Source organism: Urtica dioica, chromosome 10 (genome assembly GCF_054948205.1).
Source record: "Urtica dioica subsp. dioica isolate 48M chromosome 10, U.dioica_male_clone48M_v1_H2, whole genome shotgun sequence".
In the NCBI taxonomy this organism is placed as follows: Eukaryota; Viridiplantae; Streptophyta; class Magnoliopsida; order Rosales; family Urticaceae; genus Urtica; species Urtica dioica.
This window is the reverse complement of record NC_142765.1, coordinates 19,608,553-19,629,009: the sequence shown is the minus strand read 5'-3', so window position 1 is coordinate 19,629,009 and position 20,457 is coordinate 19,608,553. Positions and strand designations below refer to the sequence as shown.

The 20,457-nt window shown below is 37.4% G+C and overlaps 1 protein-coding gene across 1 annotated transcript; it reads right to left on the bottom strand.

The window, feature by feature from the left end:
* Positions 1-7,665: 7,665 nt before the first annotated feature.
* On the bottom strand, positions 7,666-12,070 carry LOC149383797 (uncharacterized). Its single transcript, XM_089627912.1, has 8 exons — positions 11,888-12,070; positions 11,663-11,747; positions 11,365-11,618; positions 10,327-10,528; positions 10,050-10,105; positions 9,754-9,853; positions 8,153-8,325; positions 7,666-8,079 (listed from the first exon to the last, which is right to left on the bottom strand). Exons 1-8 carry the CDS (start codon positions 12,068-12,070, stop codon positions 7,666-7,668), a joined length of 1,467 nt encoding a protein of 488 aa, XP_089484038.1.
* Between the last annotated feature and the right edge of the window lie 8,387 nt (positions 12,071-20,457).

Here is a 20,457-nt window from a genome sequence, read left to right as displayed (position 1 = left end):
TTTTTATATAATATTTTTTTTTACTCTTTCACTAGTACAAATGTTGGATTCCACAACACTTACGGTTAAGTGTTGTAGAAGCTGGAGATTACACAACACTTAAAATAAGTGTTGTAGAAATTGAGTACTTTTACAACGCTTATGACTAAACATTGTAGAAACTTGGTGTTTCTACAACACTTTCTAATATCACAACTCTCTCTCTCTCTCTCTCTCTCTCTCTCTCTCAAATCACATACACAAGCAAAAAAGATAAAACATACATACGCATACATCTAATATACACACGTAAACATACAACACTACCTATTCCTATCCTTGTGATGGTGGTTCTGGGTTTTCTATTTCTGGGGTTTGGCTTTTCTCTATATGCAAACAAAGATTATATATAATACATATACGTATATATGTATTATATATAATCTTTGTTACATATATATATACGTATATCGATCAACACACTGTTCTTAATTTTTTTCAATCTTTAAATTGTTTTAAATATTCAAAAAGCTGTTTACCCACCAAGCTTTTAATCTAGTTCAATCCATGTTTTTTTTTGGGAGGTTAGTGAATATATACATTTTTCATATAGGTTTTATAGATTTGTTTAGTGTTCGTAGATGTTTGATGAGTATCTTTAACTCAACTTATCAATGGCTTACGTTGGCTATGGACAGTGGCGGACTCGGTGTATCTTTAGAATGCCTGGGCTCCCTCCCGTCCAAATTTTTAGGGCAAAAAATTTTTAGGAATTTTTTTTTATCCCAAATGCCCCCACCCCCCTTTTTCTAAATTCTGGGTCCCCCAGTGGCATTAAATTCCGGGTCCGCCACTGACAATGGATGTGCTCAAATCTTTACTGTAAAAATTCTTGAGCTCGTCATGTGTTTAAGAGAGAGAGATAGTATATTATATAGAAAAATGATTTTACAAATTTACCTTTAAGTTTTGTTAAATATTTAACGTTTTTGAGAGAAAACTAACAAAAGAATGGGAGTTGTAAGTGGTCATTAATTTAGAGTGGTAACAAAATTCAATCAAGGGGCAAGTTGTTACATGTGTAAGAATTTAGGGAAGGTGTCATTTATCCTAATTTTATTTATGTTTATTAGCTTTCAAGATATTTTTTACACTGATTTTTATGACAATTACAAACAAGATGAATCCCACTATCTTCTACAAAAATATTCTAACATGCTTGAAAAATCATCAAACACTAATTAAGTATTATTTCAAAAATAAATATTATATGTTATTATTGGACTTGAGAAATCAGAAGTGTTACAAAATGGGATAGACTTGAGAGTAAAAAAGACGTGAGAAATAAAAAGTGATTTATATATTTAGTTAGAAATTAAAAAAGAATAATTTGTTGCAACTAGCTCATCTCTTAGCTTTTTTTTAAGACTTAGTCAAAGTTTATTTTAGTAAGAAAATAATCAGTCAAGTGGAAGTAAATTAAATTAACTAAAATATAGTTAATTTAATATACTTGGATTATTTTATTAATAAAATGAAACTGTGACTATTTTTTATAAAGAGAGTGTGCTATTATAGCTTAATTGCCTCATCATTAAAAATGTAGCTATATAGCTTTGTAATGCGTCTTTTATCAGTTTTGACCATTAATGTGTATTTAACGAAAAGAGCTCAAATGTGTCCGTATTATGAAATTTCTGTTGTTAATATAGGATAAAACTGAAGGATAAAAAATTCAAATATGAGTAAAGTGCTGTCATCAAATATAAAATTAAAAAAAGGATAGGGGTAATGATAGTTCATATTAAAATTCGACTAAATGCTCATTTGAAAGCACTTGAATTAAAAAAAAAAAAAAAAAAAAAAAAAAAAAGTAGAAAAATGAATGTGTACACCTTAAAAAAAAAGTTGCAAGTGTACCTTCTAAACGGTTGTACCCAACACTAAATAGCTTCAAGTTTGTCAAACTGCCGAGGCTGCCTGGAACCTTTCCGATTAAAATGTTGTACGAGAGAGAACATACCCTGAGACTAGAGATATTCCCGAGGGAAGGCGGGATTTCTCCGACAAGCTGGTTTTCTTCAAGGCCGAGTACCCAAAGCTCCGACAATGAGCCCACCTCCGCCGGAATCCTTTCCGTGAGATGATTAAGGTCCAGCACCAACATCTTGAGGCTCGAGCATCCGGATATGTTGGCGGGGATGTTCCCACCGAAGTCATTATCCGTGAAGTCCAGCATTTGAAGCCTGAACAGGCGACCGATCTCCGGTGGGATAACGCCGCCAAATCTGTTGCTTGACATGTCCAACACTCTGAGGAAGCTCAGATTTCCGATGCTCGAGGAGAGCGAGCCCTTGAGCCCCCAACTCGAGACATTCAGGTTTATGACTCGGTCTTGGTGGCGGCGACCGCACGTGACTCCGGGCCATGAGCAGAAGTGCGTGGACTCGTTCCACGACCCAAGCAGACTCATGGAACCCTCCTCCTGCACTTTGGCCTTGAAATCCAGCAGCCAGAGTTTGTCCGAAGACTCAACCGAAACCACCGCACAAAACAGCATCAAGATGCTCAAACCGAGTGCCCAGTGAAGATACATATTAGAACCTGCCCTTAAAATAGATAGCCAGGCAGTGATTATTCAGAGGCTAAAATATATGCAAGGAAAATAAAGAGATTTTGTGAGTATGTAGTTGTTGATTTTTCATTTGTCGTCCCACATATTTCAAATATGGTCTCTGTATCTTAAATACTATCAAACAAGACCATATTCTTATTCTGGACCCAAAAAGAAGATGGAATTTGGTGCTCAGCTGGAAGAACTGGATTGACGGAGTTGACTCAGCTGCTCAATTATTGGATCTATTACCGTGTAAGTAGGTGCAGCACAATAAGTGAATCGATTTTATAAGAAAATTTCTACAAAGATGGACGTTCTTAGCCACATGATTTATAAAAGGGTAATTTAGCAAAATAGCCAAATCAAACCTTTAACATTGCTAAATAGCCAAGGTTTTGTAAATACTAAGTAAATAGCCGGATATCATTTAAGACTCATCTGCATTTACTAAAAAGCCCAGGCTTTCTCGCCCATAAGCACACGGTTGACTTAAAAAAAAAATAAAAAAAATAAAAGAGGTAACATGTAAACGAGAATCGAGGAATAATAACTGCAATTAATTGCCGATTATCTCTCCACCAATATTCAATCTGCCATTAAGAAAAAATCTATCCCAAAAATATTTTCAAAACATCTCCTCTCTCCGACGAACAGGAACTCCATTGGCGACAACCGACGAACTGGAACGATTTTTCAGACCTCCTCCTCTCTCCGGCTCTAACAGGTATTCATGTGTGAATATTTGGAAAATGGAACTCTTATTTACTAATATTCAACCTCGATTTACATATTAAACTATGAAAACATTGTTCTTTTTTGGAATCGATTATGAAAATATACGGTATTGAACATTCTTCTCCCTATGTATTATGAGTCCGTGTCTATAATCCTAACATTTACACATAACCCTATTCATGACAACGAAATTTGGGGGAACCGACTATTGTGATTTAAAAACATAATGCATGTTCTTCAGTGATTACATTGTTTATTGTAAATCCTTCTGAATTTTCAAATGTTGTTGAAACGGGTTTGATGTATAAATCTTGATGTGTTTGTCTATATCTTGATACGTAGTAAAATGAAATCATGTTTCAGTATTAATGTATGGGAAAAACCATTGTGAATGCGTTTAAAATTTTGGATGTTTGGATGTTAGAATGAAAAATAGGTGTTGACATATTTTGCAGTAAATCTGAGTAAATATTGGGCAGGTTAAAATTTTGTCGGAGTGAATCGTTATTTACACATATTTACACCGAGTATGTCAATTCTTGGATTTTACAACAATGTATGGTTGTTAATATCTGTAGTAAATGTGTGTAAATATTATGTACTATTATTTTTGGATATCTGGAAGTGTTTATTTACGCATATTTACTGCATAATTTGTCATAGCCTTAACTTATTTACATATATAAAATGTAAGTATGGTTTAACAAATATGCACTTATTTCAGGGCATAACCACTTAACTCACCATGGCAAGAACAAAAACTCCAGCTGTCAAAAACAAAGAGCTAACAATTACACCATCTTCTGAAGTGAGGTAAATGTAACGTTTTATGATATCTTTGAATAAATATTTGTGCCTAAGTATATTTACAACAAACCTATTTACAATGATGTTACGTAATGATATTGTAGGTACTGACAAAACCTTCAAGAAAAATAGTTAAATCCCGTAGAGAGAAAACGGGCAAAGGATCACAAACTACCCACACCAACCATAAGGTAATTTCAAGATAAACAATAACATCATATGTATTTATGAGTAGTTTGAAACTAACTTGAATTTTCAGTTTGGCGAGCTCATCATCCCAAAAACAAGCTGGGATACACAGCAGCGAATAATAGCTCACTCTCAGTTTGATATAATGTATTTACTCAAAAGAAGCCTGACAACTGATTTCCAGAAGGATTTATTCAACCAAGGTCCATTTGGAAAGTTCCAACACTTACAAGGGACCACATACCATAAAAAGTTAATACATCTACTGGTCTTATCACAAGTACATTCCGAGGACCCTACTGAACTCCTTTTCAACATAGGGGGAATGTATTGGCATTCAATGTCTATGATTTCGAGCTCTTTTCAGGTATACACACAAATTTTTTTTTTTATTTACATAACTTTATAAATTATAATAACAGAAAACATGATAATTTTTCAGGATTGAAATGCGGGCCAATTCCTGACATTGACAACGTTTTGCGCCCTGACAACCCTCTCAAAGATGAGTACTTCATGGTGAGTGGTACTCAAAAAGCACGGTATTTACTTGGAATGTTGTCCGGAAGCTTCGGCGGGAGTGATGAAGATAGGATTGCGCTGATGAATGTGTGCATCCTAGAGCTGATGGTGTTACCAAGGGAACTAAAGGTCGAAATCAATGATAAACACCTTCGTATGGCGGCTGATCCTCAACTGTTTTCTTCATATCCATGGGGCTAAGTCAGCTACAATGCACTATGTGCATCGATGAGAAAATTGCAAACATGCTGTGTTGGTACCAAAGGATTCAACATTGAGGGGTTTCTTCAACCCTTAGTTGCATGGGCATTCGAAGTAATTCCGGAGTTTGCAGCTCAAAGCTTCACAACCCACCAACCAGAACATAACATTCCACGAATGTTAAAGTGGGCTTTCGATTGCACCCCAACCTACGATGAGCTCAAGGTGGCCATATTCGAAAATACCAAGGTATTTACTATATCATAAAAATTATGTAAATATTTTAGTGTAAATACTAACAAAATTTTGATTTGTAAAACTACAAACAGATTAGGATAATCTCCGTGATACCTACGGAAGAAGAGTTTGCATTGGGATTCAAACCACGTGATGAATCAAAACCAACTCTACGACATCCTCCTAGCAACGATGACATAAGTCCAACATCCAAAAAAGGGAAATCAAAGGTCACCAACAACGCAACCTCCTCAAACACTTCAGCTCCGAAAGATGTGAACGAGGAAATCCAATTTCTCAAAGATGACTTAGATTTTACATATCGCAGAATGTATAAAATGCAAAAAGAAATAGAGGACGTCGACGAAAAGTACAACAAGTTGTTGGAAATCGTAAACACATTTATTCATAGAGAGAATAATTCCCCTCCAGCACCTCCCGATATAGTAATCTTCTAAACTTTTACTAATTAATGTATTTCTTGTATTTAGACTAACAACGTAATCTCAAACAGGTTGACGGAACACCCAACAATAACACCGAAGACGTTATCGTGCACGACAGTGATGAGGAAGACATGAAGGAGGTAAATAATAGTACCTGAAAACTTTAATATACTTTATGTTATCATTGATTAACGTTATGAATTTTCAGGTTGAAGTAAACATTGACAAGAATACCGAGCCTAATGCACAGATTGAACAAGAAATGACACACGTCAGTACTGAAAAAGAAATGACACAAGTAAAGTTGGCACATGCAACTGTATTAACATAGATTAACATTGTATCCCTATATTCATTTGTATTTACATATGCGAACAGGTTGAAGACGCCACCGTTGTACAAACCAAAGTGGCGACAAGCATCACGGCACAACCGCTAATGCACAACTTGAACAAGAAGTATTGGAAGAGGCAATCAAGTCATATCAATTGACATTGACAAAATTGGTATGGAAATAGCTTCCTCTTCAATAACAAAAACCAATTGTTTATCTATTAGATATGAAACACCTACAAGAATTATAATCTATACTTTTTACAACTTTACAGATGAAAATGAGATCAAAGAAAGATAAAAATAACAATCAAAGAGAGGATGGACAATCTTCAATTCAGCCAGTTGAGTACGTAGACGTAAACATCCAAAAAGAGGGCACGGTAATGTTTGTAAATAATAAAACTTCAAACAAAAATAAATCTTCTCATTTGACTAGTAATTTTAATATTTATATGAACCATGTTATGGCAATCGTTAACCAGGACATTGCGGAGCATGACATATCACCTCTGTTGGGACCAGACAAATTAGTGAATTACAGCCCAGTATGTTAAACAAATTTATATTTACAACTTAAGGCTTTTTGTAAATAAATTATTAAAAATATTTCCAGGACTCATTGAAGAGATTACAAGATGATTGGCGATATATGCTGGATAACGTTGACATCGTTGCTGCGACACAGGTCCCCCAGGTTGGTGACGAAAAAGCTCCAACCGAAAAGGAAGAAACAAGGGTGAAAAAGCGTCTCAAGAAGAACGGCGAACCAGTTGCATTGAAGCTTGCCGTCAATGAGAGACCTAAACGCGTTATAAAGAAACCAGCAATGCTACATTCCCCATATGTCACGAAGAAGAAAGGAACAAAGCAGGTTGATGAGAATCCAAGCAGCCAGCCTAGTTTCTCACTCAACATCGACGATGTCTAACCGTTTATCTTGCTTTTTAATTCAACATCCGGATTTACAAGTTTATTCTAGTACTTAATGGCGTGTATTTTGAGATTTTTGTTTGCTAACTCTTTTGGTACTTTGTATTATTCGTTAATCCAAAGAAACATACATATCAGTAAACTTTGTCATTTCTAAGACCTATATATTTTGATGTTATTGGTTAAAATGAATCATGACGTATGTAAATCTGGGTGTTTGGGCAGAATGACGTATGTATGAATGCGTTTAGAATTTTGGGTGTTTGGATGTTAGAATGAAAAATAGGTGTTGATATATTTTGCAGTAAATCTGAGTAAATATTGGGCATATTAAATAATCTGTCGACGCATTGTAAATGAACACTCAACCATCATTATTTACATAAGTTTACTGATCCCTACAGAAATCAACTAAACTTTACAAGAGATATTTACAACTTATTAATATATATTAACAAATCGGCGGTTTGATCATATTTACATAGGTTTACTGATCCATATAGATATCTATTTACTGTAGTTATATTTACAGAGTAGTTAATAAATTAAAATAGTAATTAATAAAACAAAATTCAAACAAAAGAGTTCAACAGCTTTATTAGTTAAAAACAAAAGTTCAACAAATAAATAGCATCTTAAATAAACAGCAGCTAAAAAACAACATGACTACACACATCCTCTTTTATTGTGGCCTAGTTGTCCACATTTGCTACATCTTTGACGATATGGCTGAACTCTTTCCGACTTAGAACGAAACCTTTTCTCTCTAGGTCGCCCAGCTAAACGTTTCTGAACTGGTGGTGGTATTGTCACAGCATCTACTGGCAGCTCCCAAACTCCATCATGGCAAACAGGAACTACATCTATGGCATACGTTGCATAATAATTTTGTTGAGAATAATATGCAGGTACATAATCAATGGGCCTCAAATTCCTACGATATAAAGCAGCTACAGAATGAGCACAAGGAAAGTCTTCTAGTTGCCAATAATTACAACTGCAATATCTAGTGTTGGTGTCAACAATCAAACGTCTAGCACCGTCAACAACTTCAAACTGACACTCATTAATAGCATAAACCTGTAAATAGTTGAACGTTAGTAAATATCAGTTTTATTTATAGTTATTTACACAACATTCATTATAAACTTACGTTCATAGTCCTTGCAGCTTCTTGGGACTCATATAGCATCTTGAGACCAGTATTTGTAAGGCCAGATTGCATTTTTGGAATGAGAAGTCTTTTCTTATTGAACCAATCTTGAATAAGACTAGGATAACACAAAACCAGCATGGCCACATGCCAACCTCTTGCTTCTCTCAAAACTGCATTCAAGCACTCCGAAATATTGGTAGTCATCACATTAAACCTCTTTCCTGGAAAATGACTTCGTGTCCATGGTGTTAGTCATTCATCGTTGTCACTCGATGTAATGTTAGTATCGACATCAACATCGTCTTCCTAAAAAACGGCGTACGTCTCATCTTCTTCATCATCTTCAACAACAGTAACAAGCTCGGCCGTAGCTGTTTCGTGTCGATGATTAAGACAGTCGATATTTGACAATTCTATTGTCAATGGAATCGATGCTGAAGTGGTCGGATCAACTTCAGGAATGTCCCATATCCCCCGTTGATTGCATTCCTGAACGATTTCCATTCGCGACCCTTAACGAGATCTTGGATGTAAAACACTTGCTTCGCTTGAGTCGCCAGTATAAACGGCTCTTCTGTAAACCACTCTTTGGCGGTATACGAACTCGTTGCTCCGGTGGTCTTATCAACGTGCACTATAAGTCCTGCATTGTACTTGTCACCATACCATATGCATTTGAACAGTACGACACAACATTTATGTGTATAGTTCAGCACGATTACGTCTTCCATTCGACTGTAAAAGCTGAAGTCGTTCATGGGCACACAAACACCGCTATTCTGGGTGATCCGTTGGTTATCACGACGACGAGTGATGAAATTCACGCCATTCACAAAGCAACTCGGATACTGATGAGCAATTTGCATAGATCCCGTAGACAATGCGTAAAGCTCTTCAGACACGTTGGAGCCACTAACTTTCATGTCAAAAATCTGAAATATGCAAATTAAGATGATGTCATTTTAGCAATTTTAGTATGCTTTCAGCAAATGAATCCTTTCAGTTTACCTTTTTCGCAAACCAAATTTTGAATTATTTTCTGTGCATTGCTTCGATATCAGAATCTGCGGTTCCCGCTTCAGAGTTATTTTGTATAAGTTCCAAATGCTCACTGTTAACATTACATAATTAGATGTAAATCAATGAGCTAGATAATGTACATATTTAAATAAAAGATCCCCTTACATCAAATACAGAACAATTTCTGGACAATTGGTAAAAATGTACCACGCCGCCTTCTCTTTTTGGTCGTCATCTAAAACTATCGGCTTCATCATCCCGTAAGGCACACAGTTTTCAGACCGAAAAACACTAAGTTCCCGCACATGTTACACACATGTTACATATTATTAAAAAATTTGACAATTACTATACGTTACTATTTTCATCAAAGTTATATTTTCATCTAGTCTAACATGTTACTATTTACATATATATTACTAATTAATCTAACTAAACATGTTACTAATTAATTAATTAACTAAACGTGTTAACATCTAATCAAAGCTATATTTTCATATATATTACTAATTAATCTATATGAAATAATCTAAAAATATTAAATAATGTAAAAATATTACTAATTACAAATAACTAACCTTTTCCGAGGCGATGACGAGGCAACGAGATACGACGCGGAGCTTTGAGTGACCAAGCTGCGGCGAGGTCGGGGACGGGCTGCGGCAAGTCGGGGACGAGCTGCGGCAACATACATCGTGAAATAAATTAATAAGAATACTCACAAGTCAAAAACAAATGTCACAAACATGCTAAGAATGGTACTGCCATAAAAATTAATTTAGAGTCTAGACCAAAATTTCAAAACCTTTCTCTCTTCAGTTCTCATACAAAATAATTAGATATAAGTGCATTACATAAATTAGAATGTAAATACTAGGCTCGGAATCTCTGATTCTGGCTGCGACTTGATCGGTGGTGTCTCGCAGGGGGCTGTCGGATATGGGGGGCTCGGAGTTCAACAGGGGACAAGTGGTGGTGCCTCGCAGGGGGTTGTCGGAGGAGACTCGGAAGCGGGTTCAGCAGAGATGGTCACGGGCGGCGGGGAGGAGATGGTCGCGGACGGCGGGACGGGCCTGGTCGGAGAGAGACAGAATGAGATTGAGAGAGAGAGGGTGAGAGAGAGAGAGAGAGAGAGGGAGAGAGATGCGTACCTTGGAGGACGGCAAGATTCACGACGGAGAGGACGCAAGTCGCCGGAGATAAGCCGAGTGGAGGCTGGTCAGAGAGAGAGAGTGTGTGATAGGCCGAGTGGAGGCTGGTCGGCAGCGGGAGGGCCGAGGAGATGGCGAAGATGAGGGATGGGTGCTGGTCACGGGCGGCGGGGCGGAGATGGTCGCGGACGGCGGGACGGGCCTGGTCGGAGAAAGGATAGAATGAGATTGAGAGAGAGAGGGTGAGACAAAGAGAGAGAGAGAGAGAGAGAGAGAGAGAGAGAGAGAGAGAGAGAGAGAGAGAGAGAGAGAGAGAGAGGCGTACCTTGGAGGACGGCGAGATTCACGGCGGAGGGAACGCAAGTCGCCGGAGATTCACGGCCGAGTGGAGGCTGGTCGGAGAGAGAGAGAGAGAGAGAGAGAGTGAGATTGAGAGAGACAGATTTGAAAACTCGGGTAAGGAAGAAGGAGTCTCGGGTATTTATAATACCCTAAAACTATTGGGTGCGACATTGTCGCACCTAATACACATATTAGGTGCGACATGTCGCACCTAGTGTCGCACCGGATATGAAATCCGAAACCCAAAAAATTTCGGGGGAATATAGCTGACAACTTTAAATTTTAAAACTATTGGGTGCGACAATCGTCGCACCCATTAGTATTAGGTGCGACAAAGTTGCACCGAAAGGCATTAGGTGCGACAAAAACATATCCGGTGCGACAGTGTCGCACCGGATACCACTAAAAATTAGCGAAATTTTTATCACCTGGTGGAGTATCCGGTGCGACATGTCGCACCTAATATTAGCTTAGGTGCGACTATTAGGTGCGACATGTCGCACCTAATACCCTTCCGCACCCAATATGTTAATTTGTAGTAGTGAATTCTGGATTGGCCCGCAGCAAATATTTTTTGATCTTCTTATTAGAGCACGAGATAATGTTAAAAAAGAAATCAAACTCTTTCGGCGTGTAAGCCTTAGCACACCTATAAAACAGAGGCTGAATGAAAGACTTCCCAAATTTTGTTTTCACGTTAGCCCATAAGTGTTGCATGCATATAGCAAATTTGGCCTCAGGAAATACATCATGAACTGCCTTAGGGATTGACAAATTTCTATCCGATACAAATACCAAGTCCTCCTTAACCCCATAAACATGCCTCAATTGCACCATGAACCAATTCCAAGATTTGTCATTTTCAGAATCAACAATACTAAAAGCCAGTGGGAACAAATGATTATCCCCATCCTGAGCAGTCGCCAAAAGCAACGTACCATGTGATTTCCCTTTAAAAAATGTGCCATCCACCGAAATAACAGGCCTACAATACTGGAATCCATGGACCGAAGCCCCAAGAGCCAAGAAAAAATATTTGAATGACTTATCAGGATTAACTTCTGTAACACATTATGAACCTGTGTAAATATCAAAACAGTAAATCAGTTATGATATATTAACTGCCAAGGTTGTAAATCAATGTAAATAAAAATACAATGCAACATACATTTCCAGAAAAAATCAAAGCCAGAGAGTGATACTTAAAATTCGAAAATACCTGGATTCTTTCAACAATCAAATCACCAATTATAGGTAAATGACTGTAAGATTTTTCGTAGTCACCACGCAACTCTTTTAGCACCTCTGCACGTCCCTTCCACGCCTTGAAATAACTAGCATCAAGTTTATATCGAGTCTTCATTATTTCAACAACACCAACTGCTGAAATTTTATCAGCCATTGAGCCCCTAAAATCATCTTTAATACACTTGCTTATCAACGACGACGACGCCTGCTTATGTTTATGAACAACGGAAGATCCGTAACAATTATGTTATTTTACAAACGTCATAATAACCCACATATTTGATGAAGAACATATAGACGCTCTCATTATCTAGCAACATCCAACATTCAAACATACAATAGTATATCGGGTTTTGCTAGATCTCTGAACCCGGAATTTAAAGTTACCACGAAGTGCAATCATGCTCATAGCGGCCACAAGAACATCCTTTCGCGTAAATACGTTATTGACATTAACGTCAAAATTTATTGGGAAGTTTTTCAAATCAAGATCATCGTAAATAACAGTTTGTAAATCATTTAAATTACATTATGTATTTACACCACTTGAATTGTGATTCTCCCGCCACTGGCTTTCAAAAAGCTTAACTGCGTTATAGCACCAACGTAAATATATGTAAATAAATAATTAAACTGTGATAAAGCTCAACAATGAAATAAAAAATAAGAAACTTTCATCACCTGATTCAATAAGCGAAAAACCAGACATGGCGAGAAGAGAGATGTAACAACGTTTGAAAAATTCTGGGCATTAGGAACAAGAATTTAAATAATAAACGATACAATATATTTCTGGCCGAAAATATCATAAATAATATATAAAAAGAAACAAATAAATTACAACTTCCACGTCCATTTAGTTCCTAAAATAAAGGGAATCATAAATTGACTAAATCATGTTCACACTTATATCAGGAAAACAATTAAAAAAAATTCGGGAAAAAATTTAATCCGAAAATTCAAATATGTAATTCAAAATTCAAACGCACATGGGCAATTTTCGGAAATAAAAAACCTATTATTGGGCCATGTCATCAGCATGGTTATTTACTTAGTATTTATAAAACCTTGGCTAAATAGCAAATCATAAGGTTTGAATTGGCTATTTTGCTAATTTTTTATTTATAAAATAGCATGGACGATCTCATATTATTTATTGCTGACCCGAACGAGACGTATTGACAAAAAAAAACAGAGAAATATTGGAGAAGATTGCAGGAAACAAAACTAGTCGACGAATAAAAAAAAAAAAAGAGAACATTACGACAAAAAAGAGTAACCGATCGAAGCTGCGTACTCAACGAGTACGACCAAAATAACTTTTTAAAGTCATGAACACGGCAATTTTCACCAACTGAAGTATAAAGGGTCACGAATATATTGTTTATATATGATTGAAAAGTGTAAAAAGTTTGCTATTTCATGTTGTTTATTTAGTATGTAATTATAACATGTATGCGGACATGTATGTTGTAACTATGAATCTTCAATATAGAGGCAATTTCCAATGGTATAATATGGACAACGAAAATATTAGATTAAAAAAAATCCCATGTTGCGCGTTGAATGGAATTTGGAATTTGAGACCTTGCTTTTGGGGTAGACCTTGCTTATTCTAAGTCTTCACATTTTTTTAATATTATTTATCGATTCCTCGGTTATGTTTCTTTTGCTTTCCATAGATAGAAGTAGACCTTGCTTGACTTAATTATTAACTCTCTAACTTTCGTAGAAGTCGTTAGAGCATCTTTAATGGTCATTTGCTTAGCAATTTGAGGGATTTGCTAGTAAATAGCAAAAGTTTTAAGCTACTTGCTTACCATTGTTTTGCATATTAGCTATTGATTTAGTTTAGCAATTTAGCTCTATAGAGCTAAATTGCTTAACCATTAGCTTAGCAAAAATGGGCCCCATTTTTTTCAACCAATGAGAACTATGTATCATGATAAACTAATATGACATTTAGCTTACCATTAAAGATGCTCTAACGCTACTAAATAATGACCAAAATTATCAGGCATTTTTCTAAGGAGTACCAAAGTACTTATACGGTTTAGGGTTTTTGTTATAATATCTATAGTTGAGACTGTTTACAAATTAGCTATTTCATCTTGTTGATAGTATTTGATATAATTGACAAATAGTTTGGTAATCATAGAAACCATTACAAAGACTTATTGGAATAATGCGGAGAGTTTTGATAATTAAAAATATTTATTACCTTATGGCTGGTGATTTTTGGTAAAGATTTGAGTGAGGTCCATTCAACAGAATTGGATAATTCCACCGTATTATTATTCCTTGTGTAAAAGGATATAATATCGGTTATAAGTTTGCCAAAAACGGAGTTATAATGAATGAGAAATTGATCTTCAAAGTGTGCTTAAAATAACATGATTGTGTAAACACATTAGTTGTTTGTAGGAAGTGAAATACAAGAGTCTCACATGCAGAGCCGGCCCAAACTCACCGGGGACTCTAGGCGATTCAATATTTTGGGGCCCTATAATACTAATAAAAATTTAAATTTTCAAGGTAAAAAATGTAAATTTTTTAGAAAATGGGCCAAAAGTGTAAATTTTTAGGGTAAAAAAATGTAAATTTTCTTAAAATTAGGCAAAAAGTGTAAAATAATTTTTTTTTGCCCAACCCAATTGGGGGCCCAAGACACAAGCCTTGCCCGCCTTAGGTAAGGGCCGGCCCTGCTCACATGGAGTGAGAATTGACAAATAAGTAAGCTTATCTATGCAATTTGTGCTAAAAGGTTCCAGTTCCCAATGGTGACCCAGTTTTGTAGAGGGACAATGAAATCCAGAAGCGAGAGTTTGTCCGAAGACTCACCCGAAACCACCGCACAAAACAGCATCAAGATGCTCAAACCGAGTGCCCAGTGAAGATACATATTAGAACCTGCCCTTAAAATAGATAGCCAGGCAGTGATTATTCAGATGCTAAAATATATATAAGGAAAATAAAGAGATTTTGCAAGTATATATAGGGATGGCAATTTGACCCGTTACCCGCATTCCGGCCCGTTACCCGATTTATTCGGGTCGGGTAATACCCGTTCTTTTTGGGTGAACGGGTAATACCCGTTAAGGTTTTAACGGGTCCGAGTACGGGTAACGGAATAGTCATCCCGTACCTGGTTACCCGGGACCCGACCTGTTAACTTTTAAATATTTAAAAAGATAACAAATTTTAATATGTTGCAATGAAAATGATAGCGTTGCAATGAAGATGATCAATTTGCAATGAAGACTTCTTTTGTATTTTTTTATTTATTTATTTTGAATTTTAATGTTCTTCATATTGTAGTAGCATTTTGATATTTTTCACCTAAATTTTATTATTTTTAAACTTTATATTGTTGATGAATTTTTATTTTATAAACGGGTAGACGGGTAAGCAGGTCTACCCGACCCGCTACCCTTTTTTTTAACCGAGTAAACAGGTAATTAGTCCAATATTTTTAACCCGCTTACCCGGCGGGTATCCCCGTTACCCGGCCCGTCTCAAAATCCGGGTAAACGGATCCGGATAACGGGTAAAAAATTATAGCGGGTACGGGTAACGGAATAGGTGTACCCGGCTTTACCCGTACTCGTCGCCATCCCTAAGTATATAGTTGTTGATTTTTCATTTGTCGTCCCACATATTTCAAATATGGTCTTTGTATCTTAAATACTATCAAACAAGACGATATTCTTATTCTGGACCCAAAAAGAAGTTGGAATTTGGTGCTCAGCTGGAAGAACTGGAGTGACGGAGTTGACTCAGCTGCTCAATTATTGGATCTATTACCGTGTAAGCAGGTGTAGAATTAAGCAGCACAATAAGTGAATCGATTTTATAAGAAAATTTCTACAAATATGGACGTTCTTAGCCACATGATTTATAAAATAGCATGGACGTTCTCAACCATATTATTTATTGCTGACCCGACGTATTGACCAAAAAAACAGAGAAATAATATTGGAATAGATTGCAGGAACAAAACTAGTCGACGAATAAAAGAAGAGAACATAACCACAAAAAGAGTAACCGATCGAAGCTGCGTACTCAACGAGTATGACCAAAATAACTCTTCAAAGTCATGAACTCGGCAATTTTCACCAAATGAATTAAAGGGTCGCGAATATATTGTTTATATTTGATAGAAAAGTGTGAAACGTTTGCTATTTCATGTGATTTATTTAGTATGTAGTCATGACATGTATGTTGTAACTATGAATCTTCGATATAGAGGCAATTTCCAAAGGTATTATACGGACAAAGAAAATATTAAGTTAAAAAAAAATCCCATGTTGAATGGAATTTGGAATTAGAGACCTTGCTTTTAGGGTAGACCTTGCTTATTCTAAGTCTTCGCATTTTTTTTTTAAATATTATTTATCGATTGCTCGGTTATGCTTCTTTTGCTTTCCATAGATAGAAGTAGACCTTGCTTGACTTAATTAATGTTTTGACTTGTTCTATGAAGTCCTTGATTTCTAATTTAACGAATCGTATCTGTATTTTAGGTTTCAAGATTCTCTTCAATTTGGGGATTTCTCTTCAATTGAACTTTGATCGAAGCACGTGATGATGTTAGCAGCTAGTGTGAAATTAGGCTCAATCCCTAGTAATCCTCCCTTGAGGCTCTGCGAAAGGATGTGAGTGATCAAACCAATTTAAAAGGTGGCTAGTCAAAATTGGTGTATTGACATCTTGGCTAAGCATTAATGATGTGTCATTTACTTATAAATGGATATTTTTTGCGGCCTTCTCTTGAGGAATTAAATTATCGTTTGGTTTATAACTCCTTTGGATTTTATCAAGTCTTAAATAAAACTTAAATCATAAACCAAAGACTAATCATAAACTTGTTTCAACTTAAGCAATATGTCTCTCAACCATCTCTCGATCATCCTTTCCTCGAACAAACTCGAAAACGAAAACTACGTAGATTTGAAACGTAACCTCGACATAATACCTATCGTTAACAAGCACAAATGGGTACTCACCACCCCGTGTCCTCCTCTGACGAATGATGATTCAACTCAAGAGGAGAATGACGCCTTAGTGGCCTAGCTTCGATCCGATGTGATTGTGAGGTGCTATATCTTAGCATCAATGAACAATGTGTTGAAAAACAACATCGTGACATCGAGACTGCCGCTTACATGCTCTACAATCTCCTTGAGATGTTTGGAGGGCAAAGGCGTCAAACATAGGCAACAAACACTCCGACAGTTTATGAACTGTCGCATGAAGGCTAGGACTCCTGTCAGGGACCATACGATGCTGATCGTTAGTTACCTGAATGAGATGGAAATCCTAGGATCTAAGATTAACGAGGAGATCAAAATAGATATGATCTTGGAAACTCTCCCCGAATCTTTTGATACCTTCAAGTGGAACTACTCCATGAATAAGCTAGAGTACATTGTTACCGAGCTTGTAAAGGAGCTTCACACTGCTAAAGGTCTCACTAAGAGAAAGAGGAATCAAGGAGAGGCACATGCTACTGAGCACAAAGCCTCCGCCTCTAGATCTAAGAAGAGACCCCACAAGGCCGATAAGAAGAGTTGTCCTGCCTATCTCAAAGCAAAGGAACATAGTAATGTACTAATTACCGAAGCATGCTTAGTAGTTGATAATGTATCAACGTGGATTCTTGACTCCGCTGCTACTAACCATATTTGTTGTTCCTTGAATGGTTTCAAGAAAACCAAAAGCTTAGAGGAAGGCGACTTCTGTTTCAAATGGGGTGATGGGAGCCTGGTGTCTGCGAAGGCTGTGGGATCCGTGACGCTGTCTTTTGAAGACCGCACTTTAAACTTGAATAATGTTTATTTTGTTCCTACCTTTGGGAAGAACTTAATATCCGTTGCTCGTCTTCTTGAGCAAGATTATTGTTTAAAGTTCATTAAGAATGGAATTCGTGTTTCGTTTCCTGATAATTCTTTTGTCACTGATGCATGTATGAAGAATGCTCTTTTCTACATCTATCACACTCAACCTTCCCTTTTAGACACCGAAATAGATAATGATCTAATTAAGGAGCCAAAGAGGATCAAACTTTCTGAATCCTCCAATCTAACAAAATCAACACACCTATGGCACTTAAGACTTGGTCATATCAGTCTAGATAGGATTAAGAGACTTGTGAGGGACGGTCCACTCCAAGACTCTGCAATAGGTTCACTACCTACTTGTGAATCCTGCATAGAAGGAAAAATGACTAAGCGACCTTTCTCTGATAAGGGTCGAAGAGCCACTGAGTTGCTGGAGCTAGTACATTCTGATGTATGTGGTCCGCTCAGCCAACAGGCACGTGGAGGATACGAATACTTCGTTACCTTCACCGATGATTACTCACGATATGGTTTTGTCTATTTGCTCAAACACAAATCCGAGACCTTTAACGTATTTAAGGTCTTTAGGGCTTTAGTGGAAAAGCAAATTGGCAAAGTGATCAAAACCCTTCGATCTGATCGAGGTGGTGAGTATATGTCTGGAGAGTTTGATGACTTTCTTAAAGAAGAAGGTATCACTTCTCAGCTTACCGCACCTGGCACACCTCAACAAAACGGAGTGTCAGAGAGAAGAAACCGAACTCTTATGGAGATGGTTAGATCAATGATGAGTTACTCATCACTCCCTCTTTCCTTTGGAGATATGCCCTCGAAACAGCCGCTTATATTCTAAACTAAGTTCCGTCCAAAATGGTTCCTGGTACTCCTTATGAACGATGGACTGGCCGTAAAGTAAATCTGGGTCACATCCGAATTTGGGGTTGCCATGCACATGTGCTAAGGCGAAAGACTAGCAAGTTGGCTAGTAAGTCAGAATTGTGCTTGTTTGTGGGATATCCAAAGGAAACCAAAGGTTTCATCTTCTATAGTCTCGAGGACGATAAGACTTTCGTTAGCACGAATGCTCGTTTCCTTGAGGAGGACTTTATGAAGGATGCAAAACCTAGAAGCAAAATTGTGCTTGAAGAAAAGTTGGGTGAGGAAGCTTATACCTCATCTGTAAGAACTGTTCTTACCCCAACTAAAACACAACCTAACTCTTCAGAATCTCGTCAAGTAGTACTTCGACGTAGTGGGAGGGCTACTCAAAAGCCTGACAGGTACATGTCCTATGGAGACTCTCTCGTAGCCGTCTCTGACATGGATGATCCTGTTTCCTATAGCCAAGCGATGGCTTGTTTTGAATCAAACCTTTGGCTTGACGCCATGAAAGTTGAAATGCACTCGATGTATGTCAACAAAGTCTGGAAACCTGTAGACCTTCCTGAAGGGATTAAACCCGTAGGGTGTAAGTGGATGTACAAGAAGAAAAAGGGTCCAGATGGGAACGTCGAGACGTTCAAAGCACGACTTGTGACTAAGGGTTATACCCAACAAGAAGAGATTGACTATGAAGAAACCTTCTCGCCAGTCGCGATGCTTAAATCCATCCGCATACTCCTATCCATAGCTGCAGTTCTCGACTATGAGATCTGGCAAATGGATGTCAAGACAGCCTTCCTGAATGGCAATCTTGACGAGCGCATTTACATGGCTCAACCAGACGGTTTCGTGGATAAAGGTCAAGAGACCAAGGTTTGTAAGTTACTTAAGTCCATTAATGGACTCAAGCAAGCATCTAGGTCATGGAATATTAGATTCGATGAAACTGTGAAAAGCTTCGGCTTTGAACAGTCAATAGATGAGCCTTGTGTTTACAAGTTAATACACGAAGGCAAAGTTGTGTTTCTGGTATTATATGTCGATGATATATTACTCATAGGTAATGATGTGGGTAAGTTATTGAGGTTAAGGTCTGGTTAGCCAAGCAACTCGATATGAAGGATCTAGGAGAAGCCGCGTACATTCTGGGGATCCAAATCTTTCGAGATAGGAAAAACCGGACACTGTCGCTCTCTCAAGCATCTTATATTGATAAGGTGATGGATCGTTTCTCGATGCAAGACTCCAAGGAGGGCCAAACACCATTTAAGCATGGAATCTCACTCTCTAAGGACCAGTCTCCCAAGACTGCATAAGAGATTGAAGACATGAGGTAAATTCCTTACGCCTCTGTCGTAGGAAGCCTCATGTATGTTATGCTTTGCACTAGACCTGATATATGTTTCGCCGTTGGTGTAGTTAGCCGTTTCCAATCCAACCCTAGACCCGAGCACTGGATTGCTGTTAAGCATGTTCTCAAATATCTTCGAAGAACTAGGAACTTGATGCTTACATATTTAGGTACTGACCTGACTATGACGGGATATACCGACTCCAATTTTCAAGCGGATAATGATTCCAGAAAATCCACTTCGGGATCTGTGTTCATCCTTAATGGTGGAGCTGTCGTGTGGAGGAGTATTAAGCAATCTTGCATTGCTGACTCCACAATGGAAGCAGAATATGTGGCTGCTTGTGAAGCATCCAAAGAGGCTGTATGGCTTAAAAAATTCCTTAAGTATTTGGAAGTTGTTCCAAACGTCGACGAGCCCATGACCCTTTATTGTGATAATAGTGGGGCTGTCGCTAACTCAAAGGA

What these genes read in the sequence shown, in the direction of transcription:
- LOC149383797 (XM_089627912.1), bottom strand. Translation starts at nt 12,070, where the DNA reads ATGGCTGATAAAATTTCAGCAGTTGGTGTTGTTGAAATAATGAAGACT. An exon ending in TGCAACACTTATGGGCTAAC is followed by an intron (nt 10,529 to 11,364) that starts GTGAAAACAAAA and finishes TTCTCCGACCAG; the next exon opens with GCCCGTCCCGCCGTCCGCGA. An exon ending in GAATCTTGCCGTCCTCCAAG is followed by an intron (nt 10,106 to 10,326) that starts GTACGCATCTCT and finishes CATATCCGACAG; the next exon opens with CCCCCTGCGAGACACCACCG.